At 39.0% G+C, this 20,238-nt stretch overlaps 1 protein-coding gene and 1 pseudogene across 1 annotated transcript in view; both read right to left on the reverse strand.

Annotated features, from left to right (window-relative positions):
• Positions 1-1,300: 1,300 nt before the first annotated feature.
• Dmgdh (dimethylglycine dehydrogenase) overlaps positions 1,301-20,238 on the reverse strand; it is a gene marked incomplete at its 5' end in the record, with an annotated part of 60,711 nt that continues 41,773 nt past the window's right edge. The window contains 2 exons of the mRNA XM_010619142.2: positions 1,301-1,712; positions 6,538-6,672. Coding sequence (XP_010617444.1) covers positions 1,497-1,712; positions 6,538-6,672 — 351 coding nt within the window. The remainder of the gene's footprint in view (positions 1,713-6,537; positions 6,673-20,238) is intronic.
• LOC104858762 lies at positions 9,234-10,653 on the reverse strand (annotated as a pseudogene).

Below are 20,238 nucleotides of genomic sequence, written 5' to 3' on the forward strand. Positions count from 1 at the left end.
TATGCACTGAAAACTATAGCACTCTGAAAAAAGAGATCAAAGAGGATATAAGAAAATAGAAAGACATTCTTTGCTTCTGGGTAGGAAGAACCAACATAGTGAAAATGGACATATTTCCAAAACTGCTATACTGAAAGGCAGAGAATAAAAGCCTTCCAATTTCTAACCTGAGACTTTGATTAGCACCTAATACCAGAACTGGGCTAGGGAGCATAGGTAGATTTCCTGATACTAGGAAATGTTTGTAATTGAGGGTATTTCCTCTTTTTCTTATATAAGAAAACAAAAATAAAGAAATGGCAGATTGAAGAGTTCCATAGAATTATTGTTATAAAACATTTAAAGTGTAAATTTGGCATCAATTTAAAACAAGTTTAAAAAACCATTTAAGAGCTTATTCTAAATACAGAATGTTATGCTTTGTAGTCAATTTCTTAAATACCTAGGAAAAGTTCAATAAATGTATAATAAAATTATATACATATAAATTAATTATAAATTATAAAGCACCATTTACCAAAAAAATACTTTTTATTTGTTCATTTAACTGAACTCAAATAATTCCAAGAAATACATCAAAGAATTACTTTTGAGTGTTCTTTTTCCTTTGTTGTACACAGAGCTCAGGGTAGTCCTATAAGTGCTTAAGCACGTGTTTGACCTGCCTTGTCAAATGCTTTGTGAGCAGGTATTCAGACGGCACTGTGTGATGTCAGCTTGCATTAATTCCTTCCCAAGGAGAGGTGCTCAGTATTCAGGCTGTGTTTGTCCTGGCACAATCTATTTACATTTCAGCTTCATTTCTGAAGGTTTACAAGTACTGCTTCCTTTGGAAGGCTATTTTTGTTTTTTTTGCAATTTCATTTCTAAAACAACCTTTGAAAGGACAATCATAATGTCCTATAAAGCTGCTTTTTGGGCAATCATTAAGAAAATAAGAAACATTTCAGAGAACTAAATAAAAATTTCAGTGAAATTGATATTAAGCTTTATTATTTTCATCATAAATATATTATAAAATGTGAAAATTATTACTTATTCACTTAGGGAAAGACTTCTCAATGAAACAAATTTATTAGTAATATTATGTTTGTTTTTACATGAAAAAAAGTTTATTAATTTGTTTTCAGTTATCCTGTCAGTGATAGGAACATATCAGCTATGTTCCTAAAATTATGTAAAGTTTTAAAATTCAGTTATAATAATGGCTGCATATTAGCAAATACTTGTCATTTTGCTGATTGGGTCTCATAAACACCAAAATGAGGTTTTAAAAATTCACTTTAAGTTTCTTCATTTGAAAAAATGCTGTAAATCACTCATTCATTACCCTGTCTTGCTCAGGAATCAATTAGGAGAAAGGTTTTAAGAGTCTAAATCTAGATTCTTGGTTTTGCAATGAATTCTTGGGACCCTCTATACCCCTGGAACCAATTATAATAATTTCAAGTACAGTTGTATAGCGAGTAGATTTCAGCTGACTGATAAGGTGTTTTTCAAGTTCTGTCCTTTCCACCTTTTTTCTCAAGCCGGTTTCTAGTTGGTTCTGTCACTACCAAGGGTTCTTGTATGATAGTTGCCGGATAAGTTTTACCTAATAGTTCAACTTCCACCTGCTGTCCCACTCCACTTAGCTCTACAGGGACATAAGCAAAAGCCAAGCTCTTCTGGATGCTGTAGCTGTAGCTGCCAGATGTTGTGTTGCCAACCACCTGGAAAACAAAACCCAGCAGTCATCAGCATCTTGATCACAGCTGTGTGCTCCTCAGTTCCAGATGAAATGGCCTGAAGTAGAATCAGTTTTCAGCATGATAGTAGTCTTAAGGTATGCTGAGGATGATAGCAGCAATGGAGGCAGAAACTCCCATTAAAAAAATTTTAATGAAAATTTGCGATTTATGAAAAACAATCTTCAAGGACATATTTGCATTACTCTGAAAATTCTCATTTTAAAATACTAACACTTTCTTAATATCTGACATTATTTTGCTCAATTTTGTACTATAAAGGATTTGATGAGAAGAATAGAAGACTTTATTTTAAGCTTTGAAATTTTTATTATTAAATCAGCATGGGAATAAGAGGGGAAATTTCACTTCTAAATAATCTTCCAAACTTGGTTAACTCTCCTTGTTGCAAAATGGAAAACAGCCTGCCAATGAGCACTGAATTAAACAGTGAATGGATCAGTATCCAATGTGGATCAATACTATACAGGAGAGGACATATATAGTGTGTTATTCATATACATATGCAGTATTTAACTATTGTTGACAATCATAAGGCTCTTTAGCAAATGCTAACTTTAACACTTTAGTTTTACCATGCACAAAACATTTTGCTGAACACTGGAAGGATAAGTAATGTTACTGTACCTGCTCTCAAAAGCTTGGGAAATTAAAAATGCTACAAGAAAATAGAGCCAGGAAGCCATGACAATGTGACAGTAAACACTGAGCCAGAGTTTGTTTGGTTCTTTGAAATGGGGCAGGCAGAGACAGAATGAAACCTTCCAAGGTGAGGGAAGATAATGGAGTTGGAAATGAGGAAAGAGGAAAAAAAAATCGACACTCAAAAGGATGAATAAAGGCAACTGGAGACGACAAAGCAGAGCGCCATGCTAAACAAAGAATCAAAACCCAGGAGATACAAATGAAGATTTTATCCTATGAAAGGAAAAAAAAAGCCATATAACAAGACCGATTAGAAGATGGGAGGGTTAATGAGAACAGATCTAAAGGAAATTAAGAAAAGCTGAAGTACAGAATACAGAGAAACTGTCAAGTCAAAGCACTGCAGTAAGAAGTGAAAGGAAGACAATTTGAGCTGTTCAGAGCGGCTTCTCCTGGTCCCCCAGTACCACTACTCTTCAGGCCACATTGGCTTGCTGTGGAGACGCCCAGAGCTGGAGATCCACACACTCATGGACAGCAGCCAGCCCAGGGGGTGGTCAGCTGCCTCAACAGACCCCTCTCCAGACACCAGCCTTTTACATCTCAACTCTAAGTGTATAGCTTATCTTTGTAGTCCCAATTTTTAATTATCTCTTTGAAGCCCTAAATCAGAAGTTCTCTGTATGAGATTATTATGGTGAGAACTGTGTTGATTAAAGAAACTTGATGTATTCATCTGGCATATTATTACAGCCAAAGCACAGCACACACTTTAAATTCCTGTTTTCCTTTTGATCATAGGTGATAGAAGGTAGAGATTTGAGTCTGAGAAATGAGAGTTTTAATAATTGCCATCCCCCCTCCCCCCAGAATTGAACCAGGACATTCATACTGAGCTATATCCCCGGTCCTTTTTTTAGTTTTATTTTGAGACATGTCTTCCAAAGTCACTAAGCTGCTCTGGGTAAATTTGAATTTATGATCCTCCTGCCTCAACCTCCCAGGCATGGGAGGTCCCCTGCAGCCAGTTATCCCATCTTGTAAAACTGCTTATCTTGGTAGCCTTGGCTTTCCAATCTGTAAGCAGAGCTTTGTATCTGGAGCCAGCAGAGTTCATGTGGATTGTCTGGGCACTTGAGGATCAGGAAGAGCCCTGGGCAAGTGTTGGGGTGCAACCCCTAACTCAGGGGGCAAAGCCCGTTGGCTTGCTAACAGCCCCACAGTAATGCCTTGCAGTCACTTCTGCCTTAGTGACCCCAGGAAATGGAGTACTCATTTTGTGAGTATTATTTTTAAAATATGATTTGCTCTCTGCTAGGGTTTATTTTAATTTTGTTTACTTTAATTTCTCTCTAATCCAGGACACAGCATCCCAGCATAGTTTTCAAAGTCAGGCTATTCCTTTTATCTTATTACAAATCTGCAGGGAGAGGCTTTCCCTCACATTAATTTTAAATAGTTCTACCTTAAACCTTCCAGGCTCAAGTAGATCCATTCCTGCTTTTTGTTCAGTGAGTTGTAAGCACAGCTGGTCCCTACTCTGCCTAGTAGAGTCTCATTCTTTATTGAATGGAACACGGACCTTCATTTTACCAGTGTAAAGAATTCTCATTTATCTTTGGCCTCTTCTCTTTCCTCTCTTAAATTAGAGGAAATTTGGCTGATTTGGGGAAGTAATATGGTAAATGGCCTTCAAGGAAGGCAACAGCTCAAGTTGAATAACGGCTTCTGCTACTTTCTTTGTCCCTATATGTTTTAATTTATAAAACATGAAAAAAAGAAAACCTTTTAAAACTCTCTAAACTTCCTCACAAACCTTGTCCTTCAAACTTTCTCCCCAGCTAAGCTTCTTTTATAACTCTTAAGCCCCCCATTATAATGAAAGCTCTCCTCATGGATGTCCATAGTCCTTGATTAAAAATTAAAACATTTAAAATTATAGGCACTGCCCAGCTGCTGACTGGACTTTTCCCCTGGAGTGCTCATCACCATTTGATATGTAATATGTTTTATTTATTTTTTTCACTGTCCATTTCCCTCTCCCCTGGAAGATAAATCCTGTGAGAACAGAGATTCCTGTCTGTTTTGTTCCCTGCAGAGCCTACATTATTGCTGTCACATAGCAGACAATAAAAATTTTGTTGAAAAAAAAATTTGTACCTTATTTCTAGCCCTAGAAATATCTGCAAGAATAAAATACCAAATACCAAATGCAAAATTAGTCAGAGAAATAAAAGTAACTCCTAGCATTCCACAGCATAAAGATGATCAAAGGAGAGCCTTTCATTGAAGGAATAACTTCTGTAGCACAGTAGGACAACTACAGCTGACATCCATTAACTGAATATTTCAAAAGAACCAACAATGAGTTATACTACACACCCATATTTTTCCATTTTTATTTTGAAATAGCATCTCACTTAATTGCTAAAATGCACAGGGTAGGTCAAACATGGAACCCTCTTGCCTCAGCCTCCCAGAATGCTGGGATTACAGGTATGGACCAGCACATCTGGCTTCAGTGGCTTTATTTTATAGGTAAGAAGTCTGAAGCTCAAAGGTCAGGATCAAGTCAAGCCACTGGTGATCAGAAGAAATCATGAAATTCACGGGCAAATTTGAAGTTGGAGAAAGAACATATATGAGAGGCGGAACCAGAAAATTCAGAACTGAAAGAAGGGGAAACAATGAGGAAAGCAGGAATAACTTGAACAGAAGGGTAAGCAGCACAATTTAAGAAAGCCATAGAGGCCAGCCTGTTACATGTCATAAAAAGGTAAAGGAACTTGAGATATGAGAAAAGTCTGCTGGCTTCATGGTGTCTAATCATAATCACTAGTTAGTAGGATGTACAAGAACTTGGGTATATAATTAAGTTCTAAAGAGCATTCAGGAGGACAGCAGCAAGAAAAGAAAGTAAACTGGAGTGTGCAGCAGACCTTAGAAGAAAAGACAAGAAATTCCAAGTCCAGCCATACCCACATTGGAAATTAGCTCAGTCACGGAGCCTCAAAGCTCATCTTTAAACAAGACAATGCTATATATCTGATTATATATATGAAAATGCCAGCAGTATCAGGGGGTGTTAGTTCTATGTGGGGCTGGGGCCATAGATCAAGGGTACAGCACTTTCCTAGCACAGCAAAGGCCCTAGGTTCCATAGTAGCATAAGAAAATTAAATTAAATCTCAAAAAAGACTATGCTGGAGCTCAAGTTGCATTTTCTTTAGTAATCCAAAGGCTGTATGACCTGACACCACACATACTTCATCACTGAAGTGATGGAGAAAATGAAGACAGAGATCAGGTAGGCTGCAGTGAATGAGAAACAGCCCAGGCACACTCTTGGGCCTTGAGTGCTGACTGAGCTGTCCCCTGAGCTGGGACAGCTGCTTAGATGAGTCTTGAAGGCCATGTGCCCTCCTGATGGCCCATAGCCCCAGCCAAAACACACACAGGGATCCAACTGAACATTTCTACAACTCTTGGGTTGTTACTGTTGGGTTTTTCAGAGTCATAAAAAGTAAGGGAAATGAAATTTCATGGACAAGTTACCTGAGTAGCCCTTGATTTTACTGTGCACTTTCCACACGGAAGTAATTTTACTCTTCCCAAAGAACCAAAAGGTGGCCCCTTTTCCTGAATTTTCTAAGGTTCTGCCCTGGCCCCATGGCATAGATATTTTCATCTGGAATTTTTTTCTACTAATACCGTATAGTAGAATACTGTATGTATCTTCTGACAGATCCCCCAGGAAGCTGACTGAGAAAGCTAAATTCCTTATGAGATCCACCTTTTGCATTTACAGATTTGGATGCAGTAAACAAACAGATTATTTTATCCTCAGACTTACAACTTCCCCATTGTACAATGTCTTCCAAGTCTTTGCGTTTCCTTTTTAAAAAAAACAAAAAAAACAAAAAAACAAAGCATGTAGAACCTTATATTTTTAAAAATAAGCATAATTTAATTTTCCTTACAGTTAACTATTTTCTGTTTCTTGAATGTCAGCTCAAAACTCACAAGTGTATCAGCCTTGCATTGAATAAATCAATTAGCAAAAACTCTACTAATAAACACACACAAGGAGAGTTTCCACTGCAGACAACACAGTGGCCCTGGCCACAAGGTCCTGCACACTAACCTTGCCACCATACCAGATGCTTTCATTTCCCTCTGGGTCCACGTTGTCCGTTGCCAAGGTGAGGCAGACCAGCCTCCGTGTCAGCCCCTCGGCTTTAATCTGTTTCAGTGCCTGCTTTCCTACAAAGTCTGCTGGCTGCAGGAATCCAAGATAATGATGATGAATGAATGCTCAGATGCTGTGACAAGGTTAGAGATGCAAGCATTTAAATTTGTCTTTGCTATTTTCTCACCAATTACACATTAAATAAAAATACAGATTGGATCACACTTCTAGACAAATATTTCTTAGTCCTCTCATGACAGTTCAGCCACCTACTCCTTGAGTACGCGTTAGACTTTAGGGTAATAACTTATGGTGTCAGTTTTACCAGAACAGCCTAGGCAGAAAAACACAAGGCCTTCTGTGCTGCAGTAGTGGATTAGGAAAGTGCCCCTCATATTAGGAAGGTCTGAACAGGAGACCTAGGTGGGCACTGCACCTGGACACTGGACGCTGCTACTCAGTTGGTTTTACCAGAAAGAAATATATTTTTCTGAAATGTGATGCTGAAACAACCCTCACCCCCACCCAATGTTGTACTTTTCCTACTTCTGTCCCTGGAAGGCATTAACATAGTGGGGTACATTCATCAGGTCATTCAGGAAACATTTATTGAGCCCCACCTGTGTGCAAAGCATCATGCTAGGCCCGGTGTGGGTAACACAATGAATCAGACACAGGCACTTTAAACAAACAGCTTATTCTTGAATACTGTGCTTTTCAAGACTTTTTTCTTCCATGAAATACATCACAGATGACACTCCTATTCCTACTACACTTCCATGGGCACACTCAGGGTTGTTCCCAATGCAGTGCAAGTGAGTGAGTGATACTGTTTTGGTGACAACCTTGAATCCACTTTCAGGCTTTACCAAAAAAAAAAAAAAAAAAAAAAAAAGTAGGAATCGGGTAAATTTTAAGAGTTTCCCATTGTTAGTAATACACCTTACAACGAAGTAGGACACACAGATGAGCAGTGATTCTCCATGGCAATATTGAGCTAATGAGGGACACAGTTCTACCCAACCCAATGCCAAGGGACACTTAATAATGAAGTTGAACTGGAGCGTTCCCAAGAGGGAGGTGCTCTCAGGGGGATGTTACTGTTAGACTTCCACATGATGCATTCAGAGATTCATGGCTTATCTTATGGGGCTAAAAGGGGATTTGTGATACACAAAGCATATCCTGGGGAATGAGATTTAGAGATCACAATAAAAACAAAATCCTTGAAACAGAATTTTCTCATACATGGACTACTCTCTGAAAAAAAAGAAAAAAAAAGAGAAAGGTGAATTTTAATTCTTCATTGGCCATAAAAAGAAAGAAAATCATATTTCATGCCAAAGATGGCCCCCATGACCAATGTTTAGGATTTATGCAGCCCTTTCACACTGGGAACATTCAGGTCTCTGTGCAGTAAATCCCAAGAGCTCCCAACCAGGCAACATGAGGGTCCTTACATACTTTCTGCCTGGCACCCCCAGTCCACTCCCTGATCAACTGAGAGCTGCCAGGATGAACCCACAGTGTGTTCTACTTTTATTGGTATTGCAACTTCCAATTGCACACCCGCACAGAGGTGCAAGAAAGCTTGCATTAGCCAAGGTTGAAATAATGTGCAAAATGAGTTTAGCTCCCCCTCCTTCCCCAGTGTGATCCAGTTGGCGAAAGCCAACTGTAAAGCTTTATTGTGAAGCCAGAGCATGAAGACTCACAGAAGCCTGGAATCAGTATTATTTAATACAGGACTAATGGGGTGATACAGGAAGAGCTAGATTTATCTGAATAAAAGATAAAGATAAATTCATGATAAAAAGTCATAGCAAACCAAAGTTCACTATAGTTTTTTAAATATGTACATACAGTTATTTTGTTACCTTAGCACATAAAATACAGAAATATTATACACATATAAGATATTTAAACTGGGCTGGGGATTTAGCACGGTAGTTTCGCCACCTGCCTTGTAAATGCAAGGGCTCGAGTTTGATCCCTGGTACCAAAAACATAAAAATAAAGTAAAATATTAAAACTATCTTCATAGCCAGGGATTTAGTTCAGTGGTTCTGGTACCTGTTTTGCAAGCACAGGGACCTGAGTTCAATCCCTGGAACAACAACAACAACAGCAATAAAACTATCTTCAGAAATAAAGAAGACAATATTTTACAAAGAACACATTTTTGGAAATAGACACATTGAAAAAAAAGATTTAAGACAGATGACAAAACATTTAAATTAACAGACTCCACAAGTTGATAGCTGAGTTGGTATTAATTTGGTAAAGCAAATAAAATGTTCATAGTCAGTAAACCAGATTTACATTTAAGATTGTCTAGACAAAATTACAGAGACTTTCTTTGCCATGAAACTGAGTCAATTTTATTCTATTCGCTAAATCACAAATCTTTGATAACTGTTTCCCATTTTGTATAAATATTTAAAGCTTGCAATTTGTATTGAGAAGTTTAAGCTTCTTCATAGCAAGGTGTAAATGTTTTAAGGGGCTCTCTGCCTCCTATTTTTGGGATCAAAACTCCAGATATCATGTTGATTTCAACATTAAGAACAATTATATTTACTTTTAAAAATAAAAACCTACCATTTTCGAATTAACCTTCATGATGATTTACAATTGAATCCATTTAGAGATCACAATCTTCATAAATTCTCTTTGCTCTTTTTTGTACTAGGAAGAGGTCTCATTTTATAACTGGGTTTCAGAAGTCTGCCCTTCGAGCAGTCTTCAGTGCTGTGATAAATCACAGACACTTCGCACAATAATCAAATCCACAAGCTTTTCATTCACAGGTTGCACATTGTGAATAGCAACTTACAGGATGTTAATTTACAGAGAATGAAGGCTTTGAGGCATTCATTCTTTTTCAAAGCTTTGGCAATCTCAGAGAATTCACTGCTTCCAGTACAAGTAGAGCTTTTCTGATCACCTTTCTTGGGTGACTTGGCCTGACCAATCTTTTTTTAGGAAGAGGCTGGGATGCTGATTTTTGAACAGAAGCTAATGCAGTCCTGATCATAACATTTTTTTATGTTTGAAGCCTGTGGTGAAAATGCTGTTTTCAGTAACTCTTTGCATGTTGTGCTTTATAACTGGCATGCCCCTTTATCACCTTCTAGAATCTTCTTCCAAATAGTGCTCACTTTAGCCACATTGGTCAAGTCCATCTCACTGAGCTGAGTGAAAATATTTGCTTAGAGATGTTTACGTTTCCTTCAAAAGAATTCATTGAGAATATCTATACAAATTCTAGCCCCATTTTCCCACCAATTATATTCTGCAGTCTAAAATTTCCACTGGATATAATTCCCATCAGTATTTCTTGATCTTTTTTAGGATTTCACTTGGCATTCTTTTTTAATAATGAACAAAGCACTTTTTTTAAATGAAAAACTGGCAGGAAGTTTGTGTTGGGATATTGGTCTGAGCTTTGTATTCATAGCAGGCAGAACTGGGGACAGCTTGTGAAATTTTCTCCAAGAATGAGGTTGTCATCTTCCCGTACACTGAGGCACTTTGTTAAGTGAGGAAGAGCTACTGTTTTCACAAAGCCTATTGGTCTCTTGTTCTTCTCTTTCATTTGAACTAGTAAGTGTTTGTCCAACATGTCTATTTGGCCTTGTTAAGCAAGGGTTTGCTTTTCATTTCAAGTTCTCCAATCCAAAGTCCCACAATTGGTAGACACTTTTTCATAGTCTTTCATGCCATCTTTACAAGAACCTTCCAAGTACATGGGACTGTAGAAACCTTGTCTTCCAGTGTCATCAGGTTTTACCAGTTCCACTTCAGAACAAATATGGTCACAGTTAACATCACATTTCATTTTGACATAGAGTGGAACTTTTTTCTTTAACTGAGGTGACACATGGCTCAGCTGCAGCGGCACCAGCTCATGCTGGTAGATGGGCATCCATCTCAGGTGAAGGAAGGGTGCTACAGTTAAAATGTGTATCTAAATACAGAAAGATGTGCCTATACCAATAACAAAATATTTTGCTATCCATGTGGCGGGGGCACTGGGGATTGAAGCCAGTGCTTTCAATAGTGTGCCACATCCCCACCCCTTTTTATATTTTTAATTTTGACCCAGGATCTTGCTAAGTCTCTAAATGGTCTGGATTAAGTAGGCCCAAGCTTACGATCCTCCTACCTCATCCTCCCAGAGTGCTGAGATTATAGATATGTGCCATCAGGAGATTTGTTTGAATAGATAATAGATAAATGATGACAAAGGTGCCCCCTTCCATCTCTACTTAGTCTATCTCTGTTTCCTATCATTTATCCTTTATATTATTGAATACAATACAAGTGGTATAAATATTCTAAATGAATAATATTCTTTTCAAAATTTCCCCTAGGTGGCCCGAACCTGTTTTGAATGACATTCATTACATAGTATTTTTGTACTCTATAAAAGTATTTGAAAACACCCTGCAGGTTAGCACTAATGGGATTTGATGCTGGTATCTTATATTCCTCGGTTAGGAAGTAATCTTGCCAGCAGTACCATCCAGAGATGGGAATAAAGACAGTGCCCTGACAACAGCAGCAAGCTGCTCCTTGTGGAGAGTACTGAGAACACGGTTTCGGCACAGACGCAGCATGCACCTGCCCACCCTGCACAACCCCCTTCCTGAGGGAGCCAGCACCTGACCGGGGGGGGGTGACTTAATGGGTGACAGCATTTCATCCTCATTTGACTTGGCTTCTCCCCAAGAGAAGTAGAGTACACTCTACTACATCCTTATTAATTATAAGGGAGGAGGAAATGTGTCTGAAGGTTATGCTGTAATTAAAGCTGAGGCTTTCAGCATGACCCAAGAACAGAAATACATGTATTTAATGAGTCATTACCAAATTAACAGTATAAATAGCCATTAATATCTTTAAAAATGCATAAATTTCTGTGGCACTGAGACTATAGCTTAAAATAGCGTTGGCTGGTGTTTCTTCGTTTATTAGTTTGAAGTAACACTAAGAGCCATCAAAACAGCCATCTGCAACAGGAGCTAAAGGTAACATCCATGTACATGATAACATTTAGATTTTCAATGGAGAGTCATCGGTCATCTCTGATTCACCCTACTACATGTGTGTCACCTAGAATCCAGTGTGAATGAAATGTGTTAAACCAGCACATTCAAGGTGGTGGCTCTCAGGGCAGCTGAGTCTGCAGAACTAGAAGATCAGATTGGATGGCAGCAGTGAAGGAGCCTGACATGGAGCCAGGCCAGGGCCCCAGGGTAGACTGGAAGAGACCATAAACACACAGTCTCAGACCTTTTCTCATCCATGGAGCAAAAAACCCCACCAGAAAATTCCCTGAAGTCATCAGTGTGATTTCACTTTTTGGATAAAAATATTTTAACTTAAATATCAAAAAAATCTAAAGATACAAAGGAATCAGAGTTGCAGTCTGTGTCCCAATAAAGCCCCTTTAGAAATCAGGTGTGGCACTGAATCACACCTGTGTTTTACAGCCAAGGAGATAGCTGCGCTCATAGAAACCTACCAGGCGCAAGACTGCAGATAGCGGCATGGAGATGAAAATCAGGTGACACCTTCTGCTGCTGTCCCTCAAAACTTTCCCGAAAAGCTTCTCATTTGAAATGGGCTTTGGATCATCGTATGAAATGCTGAACACCCCTCTGTGAGCACAGGGCCTGGCCAGCTGAGGGCCTGTGTCATCTCCACCTGCTTCCCAGCTGCTGGTTTCCCTGTGCACCAGCAGCTCCAAGGAATGAGCTGGATCCACCCCACCATCGAGATAAATGATACCACTGTTTAGCACATAGTCACAGGCTCCAAACCACAGAAGTTCTTAAGGAAGTAGAGGAGTCCAATCTCATTTTTCATGTAAAAACACGAAGGCCCCACAATGGAAGGGGTCTTGCAGAGGTGATAGGACAATCTAGTGCCAAACCTCAAACCAGCCCTCAAAACTCCCTTCCTTCCCCACAATCTCAAGCTCTACAATAGCTTACATAAGTTCACAAGAACCATGCTTTCAATAGCTCTTTGATAGAGAGAGATGTTAAAATGTTGGCTTAGCAACTAAAGGGTGTTATTAGCTGGAAAACAACTACTCCCACATGTGTAGTTTCCATTCTCTGCCCTTAGCGATCTAAAGAAAACAACTCAGCTAACATTTTTCTAACTCAAATTACTAGCCAGGTAAGAATTCCTTGTCATAAAAGGCTTAATAAAACTAAAAAAGGGATCCTACCAACTAAAAGAAATAAGGGGGCAAAATAGAAAGCTGGAGAAAATATTTAAAGTATGCCTAAGCCAGGTCAATAATAAGGTTGAGTACTCAGGATCCTGAGGCAGGGCAATCCTGTGTCTGAGGCCAGCCTAGGTTACCTAGTGAGTTCAAAGCTGGCCTAGACTACATAGTGAGGTCCTGTCTTGATAAAAGCATAATAACAATAAGAAGGAGGAGGCAGAAGAGGAGGAGCAGGAGAAGGAGGAAAAGTTAATTGCCATTCACATGAAACTAGATTCTTTCAAAGCTAAAATAGCCCCCGTTACATGTGTTCTAACACTTTTACTAGATTTAATTGCAAAGAAAAATGTTTATTTCGGCTGGAGGAGGTGGCACACACCTGTAATCACAGCACTTGGGAGGCTGAAGCCATGAATCTGAAGCCAGCCTGGGCTATGTAGTGAGTTAAAGCCAGTCTGGACCACATAGTGAGACTGTGGAATGGGCTGTGGCTTTACCAAGCGTACTTTATGTTAAACTATATTAGCAACTATTACAGTATAGACTTGCTGCAGTACAGTTGGCTGTCTGCATTCCCTGGGCAACCATTGATGGGAAGTACTCAGGAAAAACTGTGCCTATACTGAACAGGGACAGACTTTTTTCCTTGCCATTCCCTAAACAACACAGTGTAACGCCGATTTACATAGCAGTTTCATGGTTCTAGGTAATAAAAGTAATATAGAAATGATTTAAAGAAAACAAAAGGATGTGAATAAATTATATGCAAATGTGATTCTGTCTTATAAAAAAGGGCTGTCCAAAATATCTGATGAATGTTTAAATTTTTTAAAAATATCTTACAGTAAAAGATACACTGCTACTGGTTCCCTGCAAAGTCCTCCCCCTCATTTTGGATGTGTTTATCCCATTGTTCATGACACTTTCTGAAAAAGTTCTCTTTCCTGTCTTTACAAGGCGTGATCAAAAATTCAGTGAATGCAGCTGCCAAGTGCCATAAAATGGAAAGGCAGGCTCATAAAAACACCACGGTGTGTTCTCCTTCACCTTATTCACTGGATCTTGCATCGTGGGACTTTGGCTTTTCCCAAAGTCAAAATGACCATGAAAGATAAAAGTTTTGATTGATTCAGGACATCAAGGCAGCCATGACAGTGCAATTAAAAATATTCATGAAAGCCTGGGATTTATCTCAGTGGTGCCACCACCTGCCTCGAAAGCACAAGGTCCTGAGTTCAATCCCTGGTACCAAAAAAATCCTGAAAGAAGACTTCAGAACTGTTCCAGAATGATGGGATAAGTGTGTTTGAAGTGTGTGTGTGCCTGGCGGGGGGGTATTATTAGGGAATTAATAGCAACGTGTCTTTTTCTGTAATCATTTTTTAAAGAATTTGAAACATTCACTGTATATTTGAAGCATTCTTCATATAAGAGACTTGAGCATCCATAGGTTTTAGGATGAGGGAGGGCCCCAGAACCAACTGTCCCATCCCATACTGAGGAATGACTGTAGCTCTCATCTCTCTAGGCTGGTGTTATGGTTTACATCTAATGTCCCTCCAAAGCCTTATGTGCTCATAGGTGAGGCTTTTGGGAGGCCACTGGATCCTGGCTGTGTGATATTGGATTGATCCACTGATAGGCTTATAGCTGTGTGATGCTGGGAGGAGAACGCTGGTAGGAAGGAGAGGGTCGCTGTGGGTATGGCCTGCAATAGTGTATATATACATCTTTGCTCTTCCCTTAATCATTGCTCTGCTTCCTGCCTGCCCTGCCATGGACTGTTTCTCCTCTGCAATGCCCCTCTGCTATGCTGCCTTGCCTTGGAGGCAGCCAACTATGGACTGATATCTCTACAAACTGTGAGCTAAAGGGTGTGGGGTATTTTGTCCCAGCAACAAGAAAGTAAGATAGCAGTACTGAAAAACAAGAGCTCATTTGGTGTTTTAAGGATAGTACTTAAGCCTAAATGCAAATTAAGTGATTACTAAAGGAAAAGCAATGAAGAAATGAGCCTCAGTTGGGGACCTAAGATCTTCCTCACTGAAGTCTTAAGAAAAAAACCCAAAAGAGTATAGCTGCTTTCCCCCATATTCAATAAGATGGAAAGGAACTAATATTTCGTGAGGCTCCAAATGGTCTTTACCTCATCTAAGACTCACAAAACCTTGTGAGGAGGTTGTTTTCTTTATTTTACAGGTAAGGAAACTGAAGTGCCTATAGATTAAGCAATTTGCTTAGTTTCAGAACTAGCAAGTAGCAGAGCACTAATTGAAATCATTCAACAAACATTTACTAAGCCACCACTGATGATCTGATGCAGTGCTGGACCCTAAGGATTCTCAGCCTTTGTTCTCAAAAAGTTCACGGTCTAGCTGAGGAGGTGGCCAGGAATACAACATGTGGTAAACACAGTGGCAGAAAGAAGCACATGGTGCTAGAGAAATGTGGTCCCCAACACTCCCTGCTATAATTACCATTTGCCTAAAGGACCCAAACCCATACTTCCAGAGCAGAGCTACCAAGCTACAGGCAGGTACCCAGCTGTCTTGAAGACTTTCTACTCAGCCACCCCCAGCCCTCTGAGCCCCCCAGTCCTCCTACCTGTTAGCCACACCTTTCCCACCTTTCCTGTTTCTCTGCCCTTCTCCACTCCTCCATGAAGTCCCAAGAGAGGGCTCCCTACTCCGTCTCAGATCATCCTCATCTCTTTCTTCCCCACCTGACAGCCACTACTATAGTCGAAGACTTTACCATTTCTTCCGTAAATGGGAAAATGACCTCCTAGTTGCTACGTAACCTATTTTTGATCTGTTTCCCACTACCAGAGTGTCATTCCTGACTCCAGATCCTTCAGTCACCCCTCAGGGTCCCTAGGACAAACTCCTAGGCCTGGCAGATAAGAGGGACCCTCCTGACAAGGCTGCTGCTCTTCTCTGGCATCATGTCTTGACGCTGCTTCAACAACAGAATATTTACTGGGCTTCTGCCCCATGCCAGCCCTGAAGTGGGTGTTGAGGAGAAGAAGACAAAACAGTTTATACTGCTTGCACTAGGACTTAGGAAGCTTCTGTTCTATTCAAAAAGAAAGGAGAAAAAAAAAACAACAAAATCATTACAAGCTCTAAGTCTATAAGGAGGATATATGTAATAAAATTTATCTAATAAAATATCCAATATGTTGTTACTATATACAATATACCATTACCAAGTTAATTTATCCCCAAAGTGAAAGGACTAACATTAGAAAATTAGTAAATACAATTCACCACATGACAAATATTTTTAAAAAGATTACCTTAGTAGATGCAGAACATTTTCTTGTATATTCTAAAATCCAGTGTCTATTTGTGATTTAAAAACACCTGGAGCTAGGAATAGAAGGACATGTCCTGAACCTGATAAAAAGCATCTATGAGAAACTTACAATTAACATTATACCTAATAAAAAAAGACCCAGAACTTTCCACCTTCAATCCGGGACAACACAGAGATATTTGCTACCAGTGGAGATGCTAGACAGTGTAACAAGGAAAAAAAAGAAAGACATTCAGACTAGAAGACAAATAAAAGCTTTATTTTTATGCAGCATGTAGAAAATTCAATAGAATCTACAAAAAAGTAACTATACCTGTATTGTAGAGTTAGCAAGATTGCAATAGAAAAGAATCAAAATACAAAACCAATTACATATCTCTATATTATCAATAAACAACTGAAATTAAAAACACTATTAATAATAGTATCAAAATATGAAATACTAGGGCCAGGGATTGACATCAGAGGCACCTCACCTGCCTCACAAGCGCAAGGTCCTGAGTTCAATTCCTGGCACACACACACACACACACACACACACACACACACAAAAGAAAGAAAGAAAGAAAGAAAAAGAAAGAAAGAAAGAAAGAAAGAAAGAAAGAAAGAAAGAAAGAAAGAAAGACCTAGGGATAAACAATTTTGAGAGAAATTAAGGATGACTAAATAAATGCAGAGATATACCTTGCTCATGAGTTGAAAGACTTGAACTGATCCATAGCTACAATGCAATTTCAGTCAAAATCTCAGTAGCCTTTTTAGTATTAAATGATGAGCTGATTCCAAAATTTGTGAAAAACCCAGAGTAGCCAAAACAACTTTAAAAAAAGAACAAATTTGAGAATTATCATAATCTTTCTTAAACTACTTGTAATCAAGACCGTGCTGTATTAGCACCAAGAAAGACAAAGAAATCAGTGAAACACAAGATTCAAAAACAGGACCTACAAACATATAGACAGCTGATTTTTGACAAAAATGTCAAGGCAATGAAGGGCAGCATGTATAGTCTTTCCAATAAATGGTAGGCAAAACACCTATCATCCATCTACAAAAAATACACTTCAACCCATACCTCACACTAGATATAAAAATTAAATAAACATGGATCATAGGTGAAATGTAAAAAATATTGTAGTAAAACTTCTAGAAGAAAATGTAGAGCATGTCATTGGGGTTTGAGTCAGGAAAAGGTTTGTTAGCTATGAACCAAAAACATGAGCCATAAAATTGATAAGGATTTTTGAAATTAAAAAATTAAAAACTGCTCTTTGAGGGGCCGGGGATCTAGCTCAGTGGTGCCACTGCCTGCCTTGAAAGCACAAGATCCTGAGTTCAAACCCTGGTACCAAAGAAAAAAACAACCAAACAAACAAAAAAATGGTCTTTGAAAGACACCAGGAGACAAATGAAAAGACAAGACAAATGAGAGAAAAGAGTTATGAAACATATCCCTGATAAAGAACTCATCTTCAGAATAATAAAGAACTTTAACAACACTATAACAAGAAAACACTTTTGAAATGGGTAAGAGGTTTGACCATACTCTTCACAAAAGAAGAGATAGGAATGGCAGATAGACATTTTAAAAGGTGTTCAACACCATTATTCTTTAAGAAAGTAAATTAAGGGCTAGGGATTTAGTTCAGTGGCACCTTGTCTGCTTCAAACGCACCAGGTCCTCAATTCAATCCCTCCTACTCCCCCCACCAAAAAGTAATTTAAAACCATGAGGAGATATGACCACACATCTCTTAGAATAGCTGAAGTTAAAATGACTGACCGTGACAGACATTTGACAATGATGCGGAGGACAACCAAAACTCTTACATACTGCTGGTAGGAATATAAAATGTAAAATCGTACCTTACTTTGCCAAAACATTTTTTTAAGTTAACATAAAGACAGAAGAAAAAGAATTAAAAGTTAATATATACTTGCCATTTTACCCAGCCATTCCACCCCTAGATTTACCCAATAGAAGAGGAAGGGTATGTTCACAAAAATACTCATAGCAGTTTTATTTGTCATAGACCTGTTATGGCTTATGTCTAGATGTCCCCTAAAGCCTCATGAAGTCATAGATAGAGCTTTTCAGGGGTGGCTGGATCTAGAGTGTGTGATGCTGGGATCAAGGATGTGACACTGGAATTAATGGTACAATGCTAAGATTAAGGGTAGCCCACACTCGGTGTGAGTGCTAAAGGTCCTAAGGGCAAGCAGTCTGGATAACATATAAGGGACAGAAAGAGGGCTGCTGTTATTGCGTGCTGCTTCTTCATGTACATACTGCATTGCTCACTTCTGCCTGCCACAGACTGTTTCTCCTCTGCAATGAACCTCTTCATGCCACCCTACCTTTGAGCCAGCCAACTATGGATTGAAACTTCTACAAACTGAGCTACAAATAAACCTTTCTTCCTTTGGGTGTCAGGTACTTTGTCTCGGCAATGAAAAAAATAACTAAGACAAACCCTAAACAAAACAACTCAATGCTCAACAACAAATGAGTGTTCAACAAATTGTGGTGTATCTGTAAGATGGAACACTGGCTATAAATAGGAATGAAGTCACATGTGGTGGCACATGCTTGTAATCCAAGAACTCTGAGCAGCTCAGGCAGGAGCATGTGGAGTTTGGATTCAATCTACCAAAAAAAAAAAAAAAAAAAAAAATAAAAAAAGAAAGAAAGAAAAGAAAGATACTTTTTGCAGTTTTGGTCTGGGGATTCAGCTCAGTGGTTCTGCTGCCTGCATCACAAGTGCAAGGTACAATCCCCAGTACACACACAGAGAGATAGATAGAGAGAGAGAGAGAGAGAGAGAGAGAGAGAGAGAGAGACAGAAAGAAAGTCACTAAGCAACTTAGTGTCTTAATGAGACCTTGTCTTAAAATTAAAAAATAAAAAAGGGTCAGTATTTTTAAGTCAGTGTGAAGGTCCTGGTAACAATCCCCAGTAATGCCAAAGGGGGGTGGGATTTGAACTAATTTTTTTTTTTTTTTTTTTTTTGGTACCGGGGATTGAACTCGGGTCCTTGCGCTTGCAAGGCAGGCCATCGAACTGCTGAGCTAAATCCCCGGCCCTATGAACTATTGATATAATGTAACAACATGGATAACTCTCTAATTAATTATGCTGAATGAAATAATCCATACCAAAGAAAGATTATATACTGTGGAATCACATTTATATAGATTTTTGCATTTATTCTAGAAGATGCAAAGATATCTACAGTGTCAGAAGCCAGGTTGCATACCTGCCAGTGTACAGGGGGTGGGGTGGGATTACCAAGGGGTAAGAGACAGGAAAATGTTCATTGTCTTCATTGTGTGTGAAATGGTTTCACTGGTATGTGTGCATATGAAACATTATTAAATTGTTTACTTAAATATGTTGATTTGTGCATGCACAATTATGCTGTTAAAATTTAAAAACTACTTCAATGTATTTCAAGACTTAGGTTTCCATGGATTTCCAAAGTTTAAAGCAGTCAGCTAACAGCACACTGAAGCTTTTTGGATAGAAATAAAGTATTGTTGGAGAACAGAAATTGGATCTCTATGAGGACAATGACTCAATAGCTGTTGGTTTAATATATTCTGACAGGTGTCTCGGGGTTGATAAACTACACTTCAGCCCAGGCATAACCCCTTCCCTTCCCTTCCCTTATCTTCCCTTTCCCTTATCACTCAACACCGAAAACGATAAGAGACTAAGGATGGTTTAATTTAAGTGACACAACTATAGGGCTCATAAAGATAACAGTACAAGGTCTTTGACCAATGCAATGAAGTGATATTTCATTTCTAGGCTTGCAAAAGGAGCCTTCATTTACAGATTAGAGATCTCAGGCACAAAAGGAAGTATAATGGATTTCCCAGGCCACACTGCTAGGATTTGGTGACTTTAGAAAAAGCTCTAGGCTGGAGCTAGCTCACAGACCGAGAGCTTGTCTGGCGGTGTGAAGCACTGGTCTGTGTCCCAGCACTGGGGGAAATCACTGCTGTCCAGTTACAAGGAAAACAAAGAGGCGGATGGAGTCACTGATCCCAGCCAGAATGGGTCTGAGAGCTGCTGAGTGGCTGAAAGAGCT

This window comes from Fukomys damarensis, unplaced genomic scaffold, assembly GCF_012274545.1.
Source record: "Fukomys damarensis isolate Sample0158 unplaced genomic scaffold, DMR_v1.0_HiC HiC_scaffold_1, whole genome shotgun sequence".
NCBI lineage: Eukaryota > Metazoa > Chordata > Mammalia > Rodentia > Bathyergidae > Fukomys > Fukomys damarensis.